Source organism: Felis catus, chromosome D3 (genome assembly GCF_018350175.1).
Source record: "Felis catus isolate Fca126 chromosome D3, F.catus_Fca126_mat1.0, whole genome shotgun sequence".
NCBI lineage: Eukaryota > Metazoa > Chordata > Mammalia > Carnivora > Felidae > Felis > Felis catus.
Genome location: NC_058379.1, coordinates 43,187,050 through 43,204,141, shown reverse-complemented (window position 1 = coordinate 43,204,141; position 17,092 = coordinate 43,187,050). Strand labels below are relative to the sequence as shown.

The window sequence follows — 17,092 nt, the reverse complement described above, 5'->3', positions numbered from 1 at the left end:
ACAGCTAGGGATTTAGTAAGATTAGTTAGTATACTGAACACTTAAAAATGGCTTGTTTTTCTTAGAAATTAAGTGATATGACTGATATGAATTATAAATTCCAAAAATAACTGTCATACAGAGCACTGTACACAAATGCTTAACAGATCAGGACACTACACAACTAAACCATTACCTGCAACAGAAGAATAGAATGGATTGATTTACTCTTCTCCCCTGAGCTCCAGTCATGTATTAACTGCCTATCTGACATGTCTACTTGAATGCCTAAGCAAATGGCACTATCTGATCAGGTACTCAACCAAGTCCCTATACTAGCACTGTTAGCTCTATCTCTAAAATACCTCTTACCTACTTTCTTTTCCATTTCCACTGCCACCTTCATCCAAACCCTTGTTATCTCTGAGTGCTAGGACTCTTGAGAGAAGTAGCCTCCTAACCCACTTCTGTACCTGCTTCCTTATATACATTCTCCACACAGTTAGTTGCCACAGTGGTTTTTTAAAAAAGGAAATTCAATTATGCAAATCCTCTATTTAAATTTCTTCAACTGCTTTTTCTTGGCTTTTGAATAAAATCCAAACTTCTTACCAGAGTCTGTGAGGTCCTGAGTAATCCTAACTCTTCAATCTTATAGTAATCAATTCTACCCTCTGTTGTCCTCATTGGTCCTCAAAACTGCCAGGTTCATCTGTACCTCCTAAACTCTGCTGTTGTTCTCTCTTCCCCAGAAAGCTCTTTTTCCAGCTCTGCACATATTTAGGTCATTCTCATCAATCAAAACTCAGATCAAATGATATCTCAAGACTGCTTTCCTTGATCAGCTAAAGGGCTTTCACCTTTATTAAATGGACATAAGTAAAGTGCTTAGGTAACTAAACTATGTCCTTAAGGATCAACATTTACTTGAACCATTCTGGACTACTGTCTTTCCCAAACATATAATTCTGAAAATAACTTAAACTTTTGATAACTGAGAACACCATCATGGCGATCCGTTACTGAGGTATTTAGAGTTAGGGAGTTGGGAATTAAACTATAATTGACCCTTTGATGTCCACAACTCCTCAAAACGAACAGTCTCATAGAATTCACTTATGGCACTGCTCTAGCACTATTATTGGTTTAGAGGTAAGCAGACTGAAGGGACAAATTTATAGTCCAAGCTTATAGAACAGATTCCACTTTTGCCCCCTCTGATTGTTAAGTAAGGACACATGTTGCTGCTCAATTTGATGCTAGCAGCTGTTTTGCCAAGCCTAAGGTTAAAGCAGAAACTCTAAGGGCTACTGGAAAGAGATCAAGTACTCGAGTCCTTGATGACATTAAAAAACTACTGTTATATCAAGGAATCCTAGAGCTCACTCTACCTTTTTAAAACCAGTTATGTTTTGTTACTCAAGGGAAAAAGTATCCTGATGTGGAAACCTTCCACAAAAGAAATCTTTTAAAGTTTCTAACTAATTTTTTAGAGCATTTCTGGCTCCATGAAAGGTTGTCAGCTGTCACTTCTTCCTGTTCTCTGAAAGTATATCATAAAGTAATAAATGGAGTTCTGGAACAGAACATTAAACCTTGTCTCTCTTGCTTATCTCTGGCTCTGAAAAAAAAATCATTTAACTCTGAGCCTTAGGACTTTTCTTTTTAAAATCAATCAGTATCTGATAAAAAAAAAAATACCATCATCACTACATTACCATTTAATATTAAGTAACTACTATAATATTTTAATACTGGATAGTACATTATAAACCTGAAAACTTATAACATTCTTGAGGGAGGGGTACATGTTTTTAATTTTTATAACCCCAGTACCTGCCACATAGCAGGCACTTCATAATTACTTGAAAAATGAAAAATGAAATAATGGTATAACCAGTCGATAATCACCAAATTTTCCAGAACAATATCTATGTATACAATAACACTTTCATTTTTACGTTAGAAGTTTAATTTTCATATAAACTTATTAAGTCCCCCAGGAACTTATCTTTCTTACAAGCAGTTATCTTTCTTTGAATGTACTGCCTAAGGTCACATTCCCAAACAGACAACAGAACTGTCCATTTAAATCTCACCTGTTAAACCAGCAGGATATGAACTTGGCACCACTGCGAATGAAGAAGATGCTCCTCCAAAAGGTGTCACCCCTGAGGATCCTCCAAATGGTGTCATGGAAAGACTGTTAAAATTAACAGATGCTCCCTTTGTTGAAGACGATGGGGCCACTGCCGTGTGTTCTGCTCCATAATGGCTAACACTTGCACTGACAGGCTCTGGAGTGCTTTCAGTTCTATATTTAATGGTTGGACTTTTGTTCTCTTTACTTTTAATGCAGCCCATTATCAAATCTACAAAGGCGGTAAGGCAAATATTTTGAGAAGTGGTTAATATAAAGGATACTTCAAAAAAACTCAATTTAAAACTTCACTTTAAACAAGGAATTGTTCTTCCACAAAAAAGTAACATTAACAAAATAAAAAACTAGACAACTAAAAATGGAGTTTCTTCTCCTTACTTATCTTTATTACAAGTCTGCTGAGGCATCATTCCAACCATATCATTCTCCAGCTCAACCACCTTTAATGGTCCAATGACAACATGCCATAGTGTGCTGGGAAAGCCACTGGCTCTGAAGCCAGAGGCGCCTACATTTGAATCCTGGCTTTCTACATACTAGCGGAGTATGCTGCCCAACCTCTCTGCACCTTACCCTTACATGAAAAAGAGGGATAATAATAACATCACTTCATAAAGTTTTCTATGACGATTAACTTAAGTTTATTACAGGTTCCAGACAATATGTGGCACGTAGTAAATACTAGCAAATACCAGCTGTATTCCTTCTATCTATAAAAGCCCTTTGTAATAGAAATATAATCTGAGCCAAATATATAATTTTCAATCTTCTAGCAGCCAAGTTAAAAAATATAAAAAGAAGGGGCGCCTGTGTGGTTCAGTCGGTTAAGCGGTGGACTCTATTTCGACTCAGATCATAATCTCACTGTTACTGCCTGGGATTCTCTCTCTCCCTCTCTTTCAGCCCCTTCCCGCTCATGCGTGAGCACGTGTGCATACTTTCTCTCCCAAAATAAATAAACAATAAACAGATTTTTTAATAAAAAAATTTAATTTAAATGATAGATTTTATTTAATCTACTGCATATAAAATACAATTATTTCAACATATCAATAAAAAAATTTTTAATGACAGAGTTTACATTCTTTTTTTTTTTTTTTTTAATTTTTTTTTCAACGTTTATTTATTTTTGGGACAGAGAGAGACAGAGCATAAACGGGGGAGGGGCAGAGAGAGAGGGAGACACAGAATCGGAAACAGGCTCCAGGCTCTGAGCCATCAGCCCAGAGCCTGACGCGGGGCTCGAACTCACGGACCGCGAGATCGTGACCTGGCTGAAGTCGGACGCTTAACCGACTGCGCCACCCAGGCGCCCCTACATTCTTTTTTTGTACTAAGTCTCAGAAGTCTGTTATATATTTTAAACTTATAGTACATTTCTATTTGGACCAGGTGCATTTCAAGTGTTCAGTGTCTATATGTGGCTAGTAGCTACCACGTATAGAACAGGGTAGTTCTGTAACTTTTTTCTTCCTTATCTACAGTCACACTCCCAATGCTTACCAAATCCAATCCCACTCTATCTTTCCAACTTTGTCTCCTATTATTTCCTTATGCTTATCTACACACACACACTTTCCTGTTTCCCCAATACATATGCCCTGTGCTTTCCCAATTTTGTGGGGATTTTTACATCTAAAACTTCTCTACCTGCTATAGTTCTATCCATTCACTGAATGTCACCAAAAATGATACTTTCCATTCAGGCTTTTCCCTATAAATGGCAAAATATTGTCTTCCTTAAAACGTCCAGTGTACTTTTGGGGAGATTTTTATATGGAATGCTTACCTTACCATTTTGTATCTTGTTTTTTGCTTACTGGTGTAATTCCCACCCTACCCCCAAATTACTGGCAATACATTTCTTAAAATCAAGACTTACTCATCTCTTTGTGCATCTTACAAACATGACTCATACAATAGGTTACTAATATTACAAATCTGCATTATTTTATTCACTTCTTATGGGAGCACTAATGGGGAGTTCATTAATTCACTTCCTTTTAAGGGTCATTCTAATTTTACAGTTTTTCCTTTCTTACATGGCATTCAAAAGGAAGTAGGTGAGTGATTAAGATGATTGCCTCATGAATTCACAAAGACTGAATATTTATGACCTTAGCTATATAACATCTAAAATGTAGCTATATTGCAGTAATCTGACAAGAAATAAAGGGCAACCAAATTGATAAGGAAGAAGTAAAATTGCCACTATTTGCAGAGACATAATACAATATACAGAGAACCCTAAAGACTCCACCAAAAACTATTAGAACTGATGAATGAATTCACTAAAGTTAGAAGCTACAAAATTAATATACAGAAATTTGTTGTAGTTCTACCCACTAATAATAAAGTAGAAGAGAAATTAAGAAAACAATCCCATTTATAATTACACTAAAAAAAAAAAAAAGGCTAGGAATGGATTTAACTAAAGAGGTTAAAGACCTGTACACTGAAAACTATAAAACACTGATGAAAGAAGTTGAAGACAAAACAAATGGAAAGGTATACCATGCTCATAGACTGGAAAAATTAATATCGTTAAAATGTTTATAACACCAAAACAGTCTACAGATTCAATGTAATCCCTATCAAAATACCAGTAGTATTTTCTACAAAAGTAGAACAAATAATCCTAATAATTGTATAGAACCACACAGGACATGAATAGGATAGGCAGACTTGAGAAAGAACAAAACTGAAGTATCGAGTATCATAATCATACATTTCAAGATATACTACAGTTATAGTAATCAATCAAAACAGTATGGTACTGGCATAAAAACAGACCCAAAGGTCAGTGAAACAGCACAGAGAGCCCAGAAATAAACCCATGCTTATATGGTCAATTAATCTACGACAAAGGAAAGAATATACAATGGGGAAAAAGTCTTTTCAATAAATGGTGTTGGGGAAACTGGATGACTACATGCAAAAGAATGTAGGACCACTTTCCTATACTACACACAAAAATACACTCAAAATGAAAAGAAAAAAAAACTCAAAATGGATTAAAACACAAATGTGAGACCTGAAACCATAAAACTCCTAGAAGAAAAACAAAATGTTAAGTAGTAATCTTTCTGACATCAGCCTTAGCAACATATTTTTTGATCTTGTCAGGCAAGGGAAACAAAAGCAAAAATAAACAATTGTGACTACACCAAAATAAAAAGGTTTTGCATAGCAAAGGACACCATCAACAAAACAAAAAAGCAACTCAGTAAATGGGAGAAGATATTTGCGACTGATATGTCCAATAAGAGGTTAGTATCCAAAATATATAAAGAATTTATACAATTAGGGGCGCCTGGGTGGCTCAGTCGGTTGAGCGTCCGACTTCAGCCCAGGTCATGATCTCGCAGTTCATGAGTTCGAGCCCCGCATCAGGCTCTGTGCTGACAGCTTGGAGCCTGAAGCCTGCTTCGGATTCTGTGTCTCCCTCTCTCTCTCTGCCCCTCCCCAGCTCATGCTCGCACTCTGAATCTGTCAAAAATAAATAAACTTAAGGGGCGCCTGGGTGGCGCAGTCGGTTAAGCGTCCGACTTCAGCCAGGTCATGATCTCGCGGTCTGTGAGTTCGAGCCCCGCGTCGGGCTCTGGGCTGATGGCTCAGAGCCTGGAGCCTGTTTCCGATTCTGTGTCTCCCTCTCTCTCTGCCCCTGCCCCGTTCATGCTCTGTCTCTCTCTGTCCCAAAATTAATAAACGTTGAAAAAAAAATTGTTTTTTAATAAATAAATAAATAAACTTAAAAAAAAAATAAAAAAAATAATTTATACAATTAAACACCAAAAAAACATATAATCTGATTGACAAATGGGCAGAAGAACTGAACATTTTTCCAAAGAAGATATACACATAAAAGGACAAAAGACACATGAAAAGATGCTCAACATCATTAGTCACCAGAGAAATGCAAATCAAATCCACAATGAGATATTACCTCCTATCAGAATGGTTAATACCAAAAAGAAATAACAAGTACTGGCAAGAATGTGGATAAAAGGGAAACTTCATGCACTGTTGGCGGTAATGAACAGTATTGAGGTTCTTAAAAAAAATGAAAAATAGAAATATCATATGATCCAGCAATTTCACTATGCACCCTTATGTTAACTGCAAGATTATTTACAATAGCCAACATATGGAAGCAATCCAAGTGTCTATACATAAATGAATGGATAAATATGTGTGGGATGTGTGTAAATAATGGGAATATTACTCAGCTATAAAAAAAAATGAGATCTTGCCATAGGTGACAATATGGATGGACCTACAGGATATTATGCTAAGTAAAATAAGTCAGGGAAAGACAAGTACCATATGATTTCACTTATATGTGGAATCTAAAAAACAAACAAACAAAAAACCAGACTCTTAAAAACAGAGAACTGGTAGTTGTCAGAGTGGAGGGATGGGGTAGGTAAAGAAGATTAAGAGATACAGTAAGTCACAGAGATGAAAAGTACAGCATAAGGAATACAGTCAATAATATTGTAATAACATTGTATGATGACAGACAGCAACTACACTTATCATGGTAAACACTGAGTATTGTTATGAAATTGTCAAGTCACTGTATTGTATACCTGAAACCTAACACTGTATATTAATTATACTTCAATTAAAAACATTCTAGGGGCACCTGGCTAGCTCAGTTGGTAGAGCATGCAACTTTGGATCTTGGACCCACCACACTGGGTGTAAATTACTTAAAACAATAAAAATGCAAAAAAAAAAAATTAAGCACTATAAAATAAATGTAGCTATAAATATGAAAACAAACTCTCATAACCTCAAAGCTGGAAGATTTTCAGATCATTATCTTAAATGAGTATATTCTTAAGATGTGACAGTTAAGTATAAGCATCAAAACATAACTGGGAGTGGAAATTTAAATTTGTAATGAACACACTTTGAGGAAACTATAAGCTAATTACATAAAAGGTATCTGCTTCTAAAAGTATTAGAAGAAACTCACCATGTTTCATAATCTAGTTGGAAAAGTGTTTTAAAGCATAATGTAAAAGTAGAAACCTTAAAAGAAAAGCCTAGATGCATGATTATCTAACTTCTGTGTGGGGAACAGGAGTAGGGACAAAAAAGTCTTAAGCAAAGTTAAAGATATGAGAAAAGGGAAAGTATCTTTGTACTTGCTCATGTTCTTAGTCTAACACAGAAATGTACACATATGAAAACTGGTTGACATTTTACACGTTAAAAAAAAAAAAGACAGCCCCTCAAAAAAACAGGGAAGCCTATCAAGAGATAATTTACAAATGAAATATGAAAGGCCAATAAGCAGTATAAGGAGATATCTGACCTTTCCAGTCCTCTAATAAATGCAAATTTTAAAAGGTACCTTTCTTGCTTATCAGATTGGCAAATTTTGACTCAATACTCAAAGATGAAGGGAGCATTTTAACCAACAATCAATATATATTCACAAAACAGGCCAACTGAAATATATTGATTCATAACTGCAATTACCATAATTATTCACCCACCTCCTTTTCTATTCCCAGCTCCCTTAACTCCTCATTTTCATCTTTTTCTTTATCTGCAATTGTTGCTTAGGTCTTTTCTCTCTGGAAAACATCACTGACTTAACCCTTCTTCCTTCCAGAGTCAGACCTTCCCCCCCTCCCCCTGCTTCCAGTCTTCCATTACTACTCTTAACTGTCCTCCGGCCTTTTTTCTTAATCCAGAGTCTTTGGTACAACTTCTCACTTCTACCAATTTGCCCTTTCCAATAGATGCCTGGATAGACTCATTTTTGGTCCAGCACCCCAGTATGAACACAAAGGAGTTATTACTGCTTCCCATCTCCTTTAGAAACAGGATTATAAAAGTGTAGGATATGATTTACATTTTTAAACTTCAGGTGCAACATGAGTTAAACAGATTTTTATGGGGTGTCCTAGAAACATAGCATCATTTAGAACAGTTATATGGGAAAGCCTCTTCAAGTTCCACACTGCTAACATACACATACATATTTATTAACATATTTATTAAACACTATAAAGAGCTGGAAATGTCAAGAAATGGTCCCTTTAAAAAAAAAAAAGGTAACAAATAAGTATAGGAAACAAGTACAGTATTGTAAAATGTGAAAAATGGTGGAGGCGAAGTATGTATAAAACACCACGAGACAACAAAGTAAGTTATAAGCTCTGTCCAGAGTGCTTGGGAAAGAAAATTTTGAAAAAGGGGAATGTGACCTGGGTCTTGAAGAGCTGGAGATTTGGGGAAGAGGAAATAGGTTATTCCAGGAATAATGAAAAGTGCAGAATGGCTCAGACGTTTGAAAAGCATGGTGTTTAGGGAAGAAAACATCTCTGTGACAGGAGTATATGGGGGTGTCTATGAGATGGTGGGACAGAGGCTAAAGATAGAGGACAATTTACACATGAAGGGAATTATTTCAGACTTTATCCAGGGAGCACTGGGAAGTTATTCAAGACTTTTGAAAAGGTGAACAGCAGGCGACAATATGTGTTTAAAAATAACTATGGTAGAAGTATGAATTAAAGAGCACAAAGAAAGAAATGATGACAGCCAAGCTATAAACCTACTGCAATGCCCCATGTGATAAGGGACAGAAGCAGAAACACTATGGGGCCAGAGATGAGAGGAAAACACTAATGAAGTAAATATTAAGTAGAATATGAAGTGTAGATGATCAGTTGGATATAGGTAGAGGAGATATGAAGAAAAAGGAGTTATTTATTCACTCGCCAGTATTTACCAAACACTAAAATAGTTAATGATATGTGTGTTATGGAATAGATGACTCCAAGATTTCTAGTTTGAACTGGGTGCAGAGTAATACCATAACTGAATTAGAAGAGAAACAGGTTTTTCTGGACACAGGAGCTCATTCAGATGTTAGTTTTAGGTGCCTTTGGGGCATCATATTGAAAACATCTAGTAGAGGATTGATAATATGTCTAAAACTTAGGGAAAAAGGCAGAAACTAGAGAAAGAGCAAACAAAAATATTTTCACAAGGAAAGATTTGCAGGGGTTTGAAGAATTCATATAACGGTACAGGATACCTACATATAGGGAATAAATAGGCAAAGAAATTAGGAAGCAACAATTAGAGCTGGGAGTACTTCCATAAATATAAAAACATGGTTGGAAAAGAACATCGAGAGAGTGGAATGGATTGGGAGGTTTCAATTGTACCTGTTGCAATTTTTTTCTTTCTTAAAAGAAATGTAAAGCAAATAGAGAAATGTTAATATATTAAATGTGGGTAACAAAGAATTCTTTTTGTTACTTACAATATTTTACAATACATTTATAATAATGTAATACATTTTTAATAAGATGGGGCACGTGTGTGACTCAGTTGGTGAAGTGTCCAACTTTGGCTCAGGTCATGATCTCACGGTTTGTGAGTTCGAGCCCCGCATCGGGCTCTGTGCTGACAACTCAGAGCCTGGAGCCTACTTCAGATTCTGTGTCTCCCTCTCTCTCTCTCTCTCTCTCTCTCTCTCTCTCTCTCTCTCTCTGGCCCTCCCCCTTCCCTGTTCATGCTCCGTCTCTGTCTCTCAAAAATAAACAAACATTGAAAAAAAAATAAGAAACAGAATAGTACAGTAAGAATAAAGAGACTTTAAGGAAGAAAATGTCTAATAATGCTACAGACCAAAATGAAGTCAAGTAGTTCAACTGATTTTAATAGGCCCGCTGACTGGTAATTAGGAGCTCATTGGTGACTGCAGCAAGAGCATTTCTGCTATAGCATCATGAAGATAAAAGCTAGACTGCAGTAAGCTAGTACTTAGTAGGCCATGAAAATATGGAGAATTTTTGGAATGCAGCATCTTCATAAGTTGGGAACACACACTTTTATCAAGACATTTTCTATTTCTTTGTCTAGTTCACTGTCCCTGTCCTTCAGAGCCTTAGCACAATCTAATACAGCATATACTTGGGTTACTCAGTCATTCTTCTCCCTACTTTAATAAAAAGTAATTATCTGATTTTGTTAACCTTCCATTTGTCAATTTCATTGTAAATAATGTTTCATTCAAGCCACTCATGTAGTCTTATCCCTTTCCGCAATTAAATGTGTTAAGCCATGAGCATGGGCTTCTCGGATGTTTCCCTCACTTGTAAAAAGGAATACAAAATAGGAATATTCCATTTTCCTTCCCTAGGTGTTATTATCTGTGATGCCTAAATCTGAGACAACCATCCAGGGATGGCAAAGCACTCCTCTGACAGGAGTACACTAACATAGGAAGAACAGTAAGGCAGAAAGATGAAAGGAACTTGGGTCCTTCATGATACTGCTCAGGTATTGAACTGTAAACCCTACTATAATCCTAGAACACACTTTAGTTCCAGAAATCTTATTATGTGAAATAATATCTACTGTATAAGCCAGTTTTCATTTTGTTCTCTGTTAACTTGAAGGTGGAATAATAACTACTCAGTAATACACTACTCAAGTCACCTGACAATAGTTAGTATATTAATGCCTTTCAATCTGTCAGGATTCAATAGCTTACCAAAAAGAGATCCTAAACTCCCTTTAAAGTGTTTGCAGAAATCTGAGATATTGTAAAACTCACAGCCTATAAAGGTAAAATTAAAATTCCTAGCAAGCTATTTCACATCGATATTTGATAGAGCATAATGTGTGTGAATATTTGCTCAAACACAAGACTAATTCTTACTTTGAATATTACTACTACTTTAAGACTTTTCGAGAAATATGTACTTAAAATTATGGAAATTTCTTCTTTTAGGTATTATTACAAATTTTTTCCTAAACTATTTTTAAAATCAACTTTGAAGTGTAATTTACATACAATAAAATGCACCCACTTAAAGTGTACAGTTCAATGAGTTATGGCAAATATCTACAACTGTGCAACCAATACTACACTCACAATATACAACATTTCAATCACCTCCAGAAGGTTCTGTCGTTCGCTTTTCCTATCAGTTCCAATCGTAGCCCTAAGCAACCACTGATCTGTTTTGTCTAACTCAAGATTTATCCTTTTTAGAGTTTTATATATATAGACTCATACCATGTGTAGTCTCTTGTATCTGGCTCCCTCCCCCCCCCCCCCCCCCAAGCATTATCTATCTCAGATACTTCCGTGATGCTACATATATAGGTAGTTCAATAATTTTTATCACTAAATAGAATTCCACTTTAGGAATATACCATTATTTATCCATTCACTTGTTAATGGGTATTTGGTCTGTTCCAGTTTGGGGCTATTAGTAACTATGAACATTCTTGTACAAGTCTTTGTGTGGGCACATATGTTGTACCCCACCACCATAAATACCTAGAAATGAACCTGCTTGTGCACATAAAGTTAAGCATACCCTTTATCATAAGAGGCTGAACTGTTTTCCATAGTAGCTGTACCATTTGGTATCCCTACCAGCAACGAATATGAATTCCAGTTGCTCTACATTGTCAACAATCCTAAGTCTTTCTTTTCCCTCTCAAAACCCACATATGTATGAAATTCATGGTAACCAAAAACCTTTAATAGGTAAACAAAAAATAAAGAGAAAGCCAAGCCAAGCATAACACTAAAGAAAATCAATTGCAAGGAAAGAGAGCAAGAAAGTTATTTTGAAATAACAATTATTTAGAAAAAATAATTCAAAACAATTAACAAAATGGCAATATGTATACACCTATCAGTAATTACTTTACATGTAAATGGTTTAAATGTTTCAATCAAAAGACATAAGGTGGGGCACCTGGGTGGCTCAGTCAGTTAAGCTTGACTCTGGATTTTGGTTCAGGTCATCATCTCACAGTTTGTGAGGTCTGTGACCCATTTATGAGTGCAAGCCCTCTGGGGATTCTCCCTTTCTCTCTGCCCCTCCTCCACTTGCTATCTCTCTCTCAAAATAAATAAAAATAAAATAAACTTTAAAAAACAAACAAGACATAAGGTGACAGAATAGATTAAAAAAACCAGACCCATCTACATGCTGCCTACAAGAGACATACTTCAAACCTAAAGACACACATACAGACTGAAAGTAAAGGAATGGAAAAATATACTCCAGGCAAAATAGAACGAAAAAAGAAGGCCAGGGTAGCAATACTTGTATCAGACAAAACAGACATACATACGTACATACATACATACATACATACATACATTTATTTATTTATTTATTTATTTGTTTGTTTGTTTTAGGGAGAGAAAGAGCGCACTTGCACAAGTGGGGGAGGGGCAGAGAGCGAGGGAGACAATCTGAAGCAGCCTCCAGGCTCTGAGCCCTCAGCACAGAGCCTGACATGGGGCACGAACCGTGAGATCATGACCCAAGCCAATATCGGACACTTAACCAACTCAGCCACCCAGGCGCCCCTACACAAAAATAAACTTTAAAAAAAAGGCTATAACAAGCAACAAAGGAGCATTACTTAATGCTAAAGGTATCAATCCAACAAGTGCTTATAGCAATTGTAAATATCTACGAACTTGACATTGAAGCACCTAAATCCATAAAGCAAATTTTAACAGACATAAAGGGAGACTAACATTAATACAATATTATCAGGGAATTTTAACAATCACTTACATCAATGGATAGATCATCCAGTCAAAAAAATCAATGAGGAAACAGTGTCTTTGAGTGACACATTAGACAGATATGTACAGAACATTCCAACCCAAAACAACAGAATATACATTATTTTCAAGTGCACATGGAACATTCTCCAAGATCAATCATGTAGCCACAGAATGAGTTTCCATAAATTTAAGAAAAGTGAAATCCTATCAGGCATCTTTTCTGATTATAATGGTATGAAATAAAAAATCAATTACAAGAAAACAGCAGGAAAAAAACCAAACATGTGGAGGCTAAACAACACACTACTAAATAATGAATGGATCAGTGAAGAAAAGAGGAAATAAAAATATACACAGAGACAAATGAAATTAAAAACAAACCAGCGTAGGGTGCCTGGGTAGCTAGTCAGTTAATCGTCTGACTCTTGGTTTCAGCTCGCCACTGTGCAGTGCCTGCTTGGGATTCTCTGCCTCCCCCCTTCTGCCCATCCCCCACTCCTGCATGCAGGCTCTAAAATCTTTGGGACCCAGCAAAAACAGTTTTAAGAGGGAAATTTACAACAATCCTGGTCTACCTCAAGAAACAAGAAAAATCTTAAAACAACAACCTAACCTAATACCTAAAGAAACTGTAAAAAGAACAAAGCCCAAAGTTAGTCAAAGAAAATCATAAAGATCAGAGAAGTGAAACAGAGACTAACGAAACAAGAGAAATGATGAATGAAGCCAAGAGTTGGTTCCTTGAAAAGATCAAATTGGTAATTTAGTTAGACTCATCTTAAAAAAAAAGAAAAACAGAACAACAACAACAAAAAACAGAGACAGAAAGACAGAGACACAGAGAGAAAAATAGAGATAGAGGGGACCCAAATGAATAAAATCAAATGAAGGAGAAGTAACAACCGACACCAAAGATGTACAAAGAATTATAAGACACTACTATGAAAAATTATATGCCAATAAACTGAACAACCAAGAAGAAATGGATAAATTCCTAGAAACATTCAATCTTCCAAACCTGAATCAGGAATTAATAAAAAATATGAACAGAATGATGACTAGCAACAAAATTTAAGTGGTAATCAAAAAACTCTCAACAAACAAAAGTTCAGGACCAGATGGATTTACAGGTGAATTCTACCAAACATTTAAAGAAGAGTTAATCTTCTAAATGGATTAAAAACCTAAATGTGAGACCCAAAACCATAAAACTCCTAGAAGAAAAACACAGGCAGTAATCTCTTTGACATCAGCCTTAGCAAATATTTTTGGATATATCTCTCCAGGCAAGGGAAACAAAAGCAGAAACAAACTATTGGGACTACACCAAAATAAAAAGCTTCTGCACAGCAAAGGAAACCATCAACAAAACAAAAAAGCAAGTCAGTAAATGGGAGAAGATATCTGCAAGTGATATATCTGATAAGGGGTCAGCATCCAAAATATATAAAGAACTTATACAACTCAACACCAAAATAACAAATAATCTGATTGACAAACGGGCAGAAAAACTTAACAGACATTTTTCCAAAGAAGATACACGCATGAAAAGACCAACACATAAAAAGATGCTCAACATCATTAGTCATCAGGGAAATGCAAATCAAAACCACAATGAGACGCCACTTCCTTTCAGTGAGAATGGTTAATATCAAAAAGAAATAACAAGTGTTGGTGAAGATGTAAAGAAAAGGAACCCTTATGCACTGTTGGTGGTAATGTAAATTGGTTCATCCACTGTGGAAAACAGTATGGAGGTTCTTCAAGAAATTAAAAATAGAACTACTGTACAATCCAGTAATTCCACTATTGGGTATTTACCCAAAGAAAACAAAAACACTAATTCAAAACTATTTTACTGAAGCATTATTTACAATAGCCACGATATGGAAGCAAACTAAGTGTCCATTAATAGATAAATGGATAAAGATGTGATACACACACACACACACACACACACACACAATGGAATATTACTCAGCCACAAAAAAGAATGAGATTTTAACATCTGCAACAACATGGATGGACCTAGAAGAAGAAAGGTATTACGCTAATCAAGTATTACGTGATCAAGTGATTAGAAGGTATTATGCTAATCATGTGATTAAATTACCAATTCAATATCTTTAGCATACTCCCATTCTCAATTTTTCTTGTTACATTTTAACTTATAACTTTCAAGATCTAATTATCCAACCTGTTAAATTTATATTTGCATAAAGTTGTTCATAATGTTCTTTACCAATGTACTTTAGTACCACAGCCCTTAGGGGTTTCTATTGAAAGTGCTGAATGATCAACAAGGCCTTTTTTCCTTTAGCTAGTAAAAACTCAAATACCTCCCAGCCCTCTATAACCTCAAAGGGCCATTAGCTCATAGCAACCTGGTCACTCTTTGCCTGGCTTTATATAGTTTCACTCTACACACATACATTCCTAAATTCAGAGAAAAATAAAGTCAGAGAGACTTCTAGAGAGGCTTTCAGAATTATTGTTCTACATAGCGTCCTTCTGCTAGAATTTTGCCCTCCAACTTTCAGCTGCCTCAGCCTCCATGAATTCTGATCTCTGTCTCCTCAACTTGTTGAGACCACTGTCTCTTTACCCAAGATCCCTCTCCTTGCTCTGTAATTCAGACTGTGCCTCTAGGCAGAAAGTTGGCATGATTAGATGACCATACAGCTCACTTTGTTTCTCATATTTCAGGGGTCACATATTTCCACTGCTGTTGTCTAACATCTGAAAACACATCTTCAGTTTTTAGGGGTTTTATTTTTTGTTTTTTTTTTAATGTTTATTATTTACTTTTGAGAGAGACAGAGTGTGAGCGGGGGAGGAGCAGAGAGAGACAGAGACACAGAATCTGAAGCAGGTTCCAGGCTCTGAGTTGTCAGCACAGAGCCCCACGTGGGGCTCAAACCCACGAACCATGAGATCATGACCTGAGCCAAAGTTGGATGCTTAACCGGCTGAGCCACCCAGGTGCCCAGTTTTGTTTTTCGTTTTTTTTTTAAGGGGCAGGGGGGATTGTAAATCCATTATGGCCACTTTAAACGTTCTTAAAAATTAATACCCAGAAAAAACATTTCATTCCCTGGTTTTAATGTTATTAAAGTGCAAGGAGTATGAATTCTCCCGCCCCCAAATTGTACTTCAGCTTATATAACAGACAAAAGATTTATTCTTTAATAATGACCACTTTCAAACAAATGGACATTTTAAGTGTTTTACTATCATCAGTTAAAGTACTCTGTGGCATTTTCCTTCTAATTTCAAGAAGGAAAAATAATTTTTAAATTTTTTATTTTTATTATTTCCTTATGTGCCTGCATGGTAAGTCTAAAATTTATACTCAGCTTAATGCTCGGCAGGTTGTTTTGGACTCAAGAACGGGTTTTATTCTAAAGATAAAAATGCTAATGGGGAGGAGGTACAAATCTCATAAAAGTCAGAAACTAAAAAACAATCTGATCATACACATTAATTTCAAAAGGCTGGTGTTTGAGTTTTAATGCATGTCTTGACAGTAGGTAATCACTACTTCATTGGTAGGAGCTTATTGCTTCCTTACCATATGTGGATTCAGCATCTCTATGTCTGTATTCCTGATGCTTTAACCAACTACTTCACTCTACTAAGATAGCTGTTCCCTATCTCATAACTTCTACTTACTTGTAATTTTGATTCATTTGTGATCTACTCCAGGTTCCCACAATTTCTTTCAGCCACTGTTTGATTTGCCTGTTTCTGAGTTTGCATTGATATGAAGGCGGGCAGGAGGGGGTGCAAGCAAAAGCCCTAACCTGCTGACCAGTAATAGTTTGGCCATCAGGTGCTCACTCCATGGTTCTTCTTAAGTCCAGTAGGTATCATGATGACTGCTCTGTTTAGCATAAGTTCTTGCTTTATTAGCTAGTATAAATACACATTTTAGCAAAATGTACTTAAAGTGAAAGCCTTTCAAACTGAAGTAAGTTTGTGTTAGAATCAGGTTAACACAGTTGACTCTTCAACAACACAGGTTTGACTGTGTAGGTCTACTTATACACAGATTTTTTACAGGACTATAAACATATTTTACGATTTTGACATTTTCTTTTCTCTTCATTGTAAGAATATAGTGTTTAATACATAAAACATACAAAATATGTGTTGACTGTTTATGTTATTATTAAGACTGTCAGCCACACTGGACACAGGGATCACTCCCTTTTCCTTTAAAATGCTTTTTCCACCTGGATTCTAGGACACGCACTCCTAGTCCTTCGACCTACCATGCAGCCCCAACTACTTCTTTAACCTCATCTCCTACTACTGTGCTCTTACTTGCCCCAGTTCTGCCACACAGCCTTCTTCCTGTCGTTTAGATG

At 36.0% G+C, this 17,092-nt stretch overlaps 1 protein-coding gene across 3 annotated transcripts in view; it reads right to left on the bottom strand.

Moving 5' to 3' along the window:
* Positions 1-17,092, bottom strand: part of YES1 (YES proto-oncogene 1, Src family tyrosine kinase) — a 71,852-nt gene that overhangs the window by 19,970 nt on the left and 34,790 nt on the right. For all 3 annotated transcript variants that reach the window (XM_045041729.1, XM_023241795.2, XM_003995052.6), the window contains exon 2: positions 2,079-2,351. In XM_045041729.1, coding sequence (XP_044897664.1) covers positions 2,079-2,343 — 265 coding nt within the window. In that variant the 5' untranslated portion in view covers positions 2,344-2,351. The remainder of the gene's footprint in view (positions 1-2,078; positions 2,352-17,092) is intronic.